Here is a 6,194-nt window from a genome sequence, read left to right as displayed (position 1 = left end):
CAAAAATTTTGAGATTCAGTTTTACAGACTTTGCTTATCGTGTCGAAAATGTTAATCATACAAAGATTAAGTTTAAATTTGGTCAGAAATTTCCGGGTCATCACATAAGATCATCTTTATTATTATCATCTTTTTTTCTTTATTAATATTTATCAGAATTCGTCTATCTTCCCCAAGAACCCGACTCAAAAACTCCTCACATTCAAGTAGTACAAACCCGTTCCTAAAACCGTACCCTATGTGAACAATTATGGGTTTGTACCGCCACCTGTGTACCAAACCTGTGGTAATACCATCGTACACCAATTGAGCACTAACATAAATACTTAAAAAAAATTAACCAACATCATTTCGTAATCATAATGATCGGCCATCTTTCTTTATTAATTAGGTAAATGTTGGCCATAAGTGTTCATCACAATCCACTTGCATAACCTTATGTGCTATATCCACTTGCCAACTTAAAACCGTATACATATGCTAGTGAATCGGCCACCAACAAAAAAAAAATAATATAACTAAAACAGCCATAAAGCTATAGCATCGCCCATCTTATTCTGTTTCATAATCAAAATTCCCTTTCGTTCATCCACTTGATTATTTATTTAATTCTACCAAGGATCCTTATTTAATCAAGTAGTAAAATGCTACAACTATTATCTTGGCCACATACTTATGTCTTATTCTTTTCACATAATTTGTCTCCCTAATTGATTATGTGATGTATAAACATTCTATTTTTGACAACCCATAATTTGTGAACCTCTTCTTCTCGTTAATTTGTTCGAACAAGAAACATCAACGATGATGGTTGTGATAAAGGATGATATTATGTGGGTTTACTCGATCATAGTCACTAAGTTTGGGTGTTGTACAGCTGCAAAACATGGAAGGAATACTGCAGCAATATCAGTAGGAGTGGCGAGGAAGAAAGGAAGGAGAAAGAAAAGAATGAAAAAAAAAATATGAAGGTGATGGTTATGGATTTAATGATGGTGAACGAAAACAGAAACGGAAATGGAAACAGGAGACGTGTAGTTGCAACCATTTATATTCGACGTAGGTTTGTAGCTGCAATCAAAACTTGAAAAGTAACAGTGAATAGCAGCAGGTGTGGTGGTTTCGTGGTATTCGAACATACAGTAGCGAATATATTTGCAGCTTGTTGGGGTTTGGTTGAGAGACCAAAGAAAGAAAAGAAACAGGAACAAGCTAAGCAGTTGTTGTCAATGACTAGGGTGGTTCGATGTTATAGTGTGATGAAGGTTGAGGGTGTCACGGTGGTAATAGGTAGGAACCCAAAATAAAAGTTTCAATTGGGTTTAAAGGTATATGTGTTTATAAGTTTTGTGGGTTGTCGAACTTCAAAACACAAAAAAAAAATATAGAAGTTAGTTTGTTGGTTATAGCCTGATGGTGATTTGAGTTGATCATCGAGTAACAGAAAAATTGGATTACAGGTTGTTCACATATAATAGAAAATGGGAATAGAAGTTGTACCGGTAGTAGCAACAATAGCAAAAAGGGTGATGGTTGTAGTGGAGGTGGAGGTTGTAAGAAGTGTGGTCTCCGGTGGTGGTTTCTTGATTGTCTCAACCCTTAGTAGAAATAACAATTTTGAAGTGTTCATGTTGTGGTAGGGTGATGTTGACTTTGTCTTTGTTTAGTATCATAACAGAAACCATATAATATGGCTTGGGGTCTATTGGTTTACAAAACGAAAGTAAGCAGTAATAACATCGATCATGGTTTCAGTTTTCAAGAGGTAATCTAAATAAAAGAAGTAGTAGAGAGATAATGGTCTTCAAATGATAGTGATGGAGATGAGGAAGGAAAGTGAAGGTGGTGTTTTTGGTTCTTCATATCTAAGTAATTGTATATACATAAATATAGACAGAGGATAGATGGTTGTGAATGAGACTTAAAACAGAAAACACAACACTTTAATTAATCATTCAATCAAAATTCAATTAGGAGCAGTGTATGATTTGTCTGTGACTTGGACAGGAAACAGAACGTAGTAAAAATCCAAGAAGTGTAGAGTTGATTGAGTGGTGATGATGTGCTTAACATGTACATGATCATGTGCATAAATATATATTAATCCTTATGTTTATGTGTGGAGGAACAAAACAAAAACAATCCTAACTAGCCTTTTAAAATTTAAACATATAATAAAGTCATTATGTTAGTGAGATTAGATTACCGACACTTTTGAAATTTATAACTTACGGGCATAAAAGAACGTAAAGAAAACTCAAATATTCAATACTTATTTGCCAACATCATATAGGTTCCAAGATGTTAACAATGAAATTTATATAATCCTATTTTTATTTTATTTTTACATAATTAATTTAATAATAACAACATATAATACTTCAAATTATGTTTCAAATTATTTATATATATACACATATCTATTTAAAATTAATTGTTCGTGAATCGTGTGAAATAGTCAAAGGGCAAATGCATTCATGTAAATTTTTCCAAAAATTTTAAGACTCAACATTACATACATCGCTTATCGTATCGAAAACAAATAAAGATTAAGTTTAAATTTGATCGGAAATTTTCGGTCGTCACACTCTCCGCCCTAGCACTGGAACGGAAAATGTCAGATCATTACATTGCCCAATACTCTTATAATCTTAAGGGATAGACTAATTGATTTTGGGCCCAAGCCCATTAAAGTATTCGATGAATGGCTCACTCTAAAAGGGTCAGACCCCATTATCCCATGAAGCTTATAGATTCCCAGGATCAGTTCGAGTGTAACCAACTCACTACTGAGCAAGCAACAAACCTTGAAAATACCTTCTCGGAGTCCGAATTACTTAAAGCGATAAACGAATGTAGTGGTTCAAAGGCGCCAGGTCTGGTCGGATTTAATATCAACTTTTACAAAAGACATTGGGACCTAATAAAGCATGATCTTCTGATTGCATTTAATTGGTTTTGGAAAAATTGTGAAACTTTAAATGGATGTAACGCCTCCTTCATCACTCTAGTGCCAAAGAAATCTGATTCATTGGGGTTAAACAATTTCAGGCCTATAAGCTTGATAAGAAGCTATTACAAGATCCTCGCGAAGATTCTCTCGGATTCGAAATGTTATTCCTAACCTTATCGGTAAACAACAAAGCACAATTTTAAAAGGAACGTACATCCTAGATGGTGCTCTAGTGAGTCTATTAATTTCTTATGTAAAAACCAAAGGAAAAGTTTAGTGTTCAAGGTCAACTTCGAAAAGGCGTTTAATAGCTTAAGTTGGGAATTTCTAATGGAAATAATAAAAAGGGGTTCGGTGAGAGATGGAGGAAATGGAGTGTCTTAATTCTGCATCTATCTCCGTGCTTCCCTACCTAGGAATTTAAGGTAGAAAAAGGAGTTAGACATGGAGATCCACTATCACCCTTGTTGTTCATTATTGCTGCGGAAGGTTTAAAATTACTCACCAAAAAGACATTGAATTGTGGGTTGTTCAAGGGTGTCGAGATCGGCTAGGATAAGTTGTCATTATCACGTCTCCAATATGCAGATGACACGATTTTTCTCGGAGAGTGGAGTAGACAAAATTTTGTAATCTCATAAAACTTCTGCGGTTGTTTTGAAAGGATGTCGGGTCTCAAAGTTGACTATCATAATAGCCTTATTTTCGGTTTAAGTGTGATAAAGGAAGAGGTTGATAGGATGGCTTTCCGGATCGGTTGTAAATTTGGTGAATTCCCATTCACTTACTTAGGGTTGTCCGTTTGTTGAAATATGAACCGGATAGAAAGTTGACAAATTTAAATCTAGGCTCGCGGATTGGAAGGCTTAATCGGTTTCTTTTGGTGGAAATTTAACGCTTGTTACATCTGTTCTTAATAGTTTACCGATATATTGTTTCTCCCTCTTTCGTACTCCTTCGAGTATGTTAGCAATTCTTGAGAGTATTAGATACAATTTCTTTTGGTACGGGTCGGGCGAGGTCAAATGAGAGGAGTCGCTTTTTTCCTTATGGTGAAGGGGGAGAGGGGGGGGGGGGGTCGTCTAAACATTGGTTCACTTTGGGACAAAAGTTTATCTCCCTTGGGGAAATGGTTGTGGCGGGTCAAATCTAAGTCCAATTCGCTTTGGGTCTCGGTTTTGAGAAGCATATATGGGCCGAATGGCCTGCTAATCCCTAATGGTCCTTTTAGGTCATAAGGGAAAGGCGGGGTATGTCCAAATATTATTCGTGCAAGTGTTTCAATTAACAAAACATGTGTGTACTTTGGCGCATCTTTCACAAGGCAAATCAGCTAGCGACGGTCAGCAGCAGGATTCAATGGGCTGAACAGTCTTGGAAACCTTCGTGGAGCTGGAACCGAAATTCAACAGGGCGAGCACAAGATGAATTGCAACAATTAACTAACGCGTTAAATTCTTATGTTCAAACTTACAAGGCCCGTGACATGTCGTTTTGGAAGCTAGCACTCAATGGCATTTTCACATCCAAGAAGTTATCAAGACTTTATGATGATCGGACTTTCGTAGACAACAGAACTCGAGATGAAACACTGCAAAACAATATGGTGCAAGGCAAAGTTGAAATCTTCATATTGAGAGTGTTAAAGAGGCGTATTCCAACTCGAGTTGATTTGAACAAGAGAGGGTTCGATCTCATCACAGTTAGATTTCCCGTTTGTGATGATAGCCTGGAAACAAATGATCACTCCTTATTATCACTCCTTATTTCTTTTTCAACATTCGCTGAAAGTTGAGAAAAGGTTTATAAATGGTGGGGAATGGGCTCGGTATCAAATTTAAGTGTGAATGAAGCTCTTCGTGGAAAATGCAATCGTACATGGTCTCCTTTGGGTTCGAAACTTTGACAAGCAACGAAATGAATTTGTGTGTATTTAATGTGGAGGAATCGTAATCTCAAAGTGTTCTCAAATAAACTTGTAGTGGATCGACGACTCTAATGAAAATTCAACTCAAATCGTTTGAATGGATCTTCAACCGAGTCAAGAACTAAAGATCGAGTGGCTCAACGGGCGCTCCAACCCCAACATGTACGCTATTTAGCTCTATTGTTGAGCTAATCGTTTAGTATTTACGTGTCTTAGCTAGCTTGATATGTATTGTTTTCGTTTACAATTCTTAGCTATGTAGTTGCTCTCTAGACAACTGACATGTCATGTATGTTTAGGCTAGTCTCGGGCTGTAATGGGCTGGACATCAAATGTCCTTCGTGTTCTTATTAATAATATTTTTGCATTTCGAAAATAAATAGAAAAAATATATTTTTTTTCATTGCAAGTTGTTAAATTAAAGAATAAAAATCGTTGAAAACTATATTCAACTCAAAAGGTAAGAGACATTATGTTGGCGTGCCCATTTTCCCCTATAAACCACCCATTCGACAACTGTATTTCCTCGTCCCAAACAGAATATGAACACTACTATTAACGCCGGTAAACCATCGTCTAACACCACTGGAAACCACCAAACAGAGACAGCGTACGACGTCGGAATAGCCTTTTTTGTCCTCATCTTCATACTAATCATTTTTTACATTTATTACATGTGCAAACGAAGTTCTCAAGCACCAGCACCAACTATCGACTCCGACAGTGAGGACGACAGTTGTGTCTCAACGAGCCGTCTTGACAACGACATCTTGTCGACTTTCCCGACTTTTCTTTATTCTGAAATCATGACGGAGTCTCATAAAGCTGCAAGTGAAACGGGCGCAATTAGTATTGATTACGGGTCGGGTTGTTCTATTTGTTTAGCGGATTATAAACCATCGGACGTGCTTAGGTTATTTCCTGAATGTGGACACTTGTTTCATATGAGTTGTATCGATACATGGTTAAGAGTTCAGCTGACGTGTCCGGTGTGTCGGAACTCGCCAACATAAGAGTTGACTTTGACTGATTCATCAACTCATTTGATGCAGACGTGTAAGTGACCTTAACTCAAGATTCATGATTCGTTGTTATTGGTTTAGATTTTGTACATGTTACTTTGTATGAATTTTATATTAATTCTAGACCAGGGGGCAACTTGCACTTAAGTTCTCTAATCAAATTTTGCTGCTTATAAGTACATGCATATTTAATAATGAAATTTAAAATATTGACTATTGGTTCTGCTTAGGAAAGTTTGTATTTTAAGTGGGGAGTATACATTTTTGTTGTGCAAAAAGTCAAACAGGAGAT

The 6,194-nt window shown here is 36.5% G+C and overlaps 1 protein-coding gene across 1 annotated transcript; it reads left to right on the top strand.

Annotated features, from left to right (window-relative positions):
- Positions 1 to 5,422: 5,422 nt before the first annotated feature.
- On the top strand, positions 5,423 to 5,893 carry LOC139899912 (putative RING-H2 finger protein ATL71). The gene has a single exon (XM_071882737.1). The coding sequence runs from the start codon at positions 5,423 to 5,425 to the stop codon at positions 5,891 to 5,893; it is 471 nt and encodes a 156-aa protein (XP_071738838.1).
- The last annotated feature ends 301 nt before the right edge of the window (positions 5,894 to 6,194 follow it).

Source organism: Rutidosis leptorrhynchoides, chromosome 3 (genome assembly GCF_046630445.1).
Source record: "Rutidosis leptorrhynchoides isolate AG116_Rl617_1_P2 chromosome 3, CSIRO_AGI_Rlap_v1, whole genome shotgun sequence".
NCBI classification, from domain to species: domain Eukaryota; kingdom Viridiplantae; phylum Streptophyta; class Magnoliopsida; order Asterales; family Asteraceae; genus Rutidosis; species Rutidosis leptorrhynchoides.
The sequence above is the reverse complement of the archived record's forward strand: the minus strand, read 5'-3'. Positions and strand labels throughout refer to the sequence as shown.

Coding starts and splice junctions, on each gene's coding strand:
- LOC139899912 (XM_071882737.1), top strand. CDS start 5,423: ATGAACACTACTATTAACGCCGGTAAACCATCGTCTAACACCACTGGA.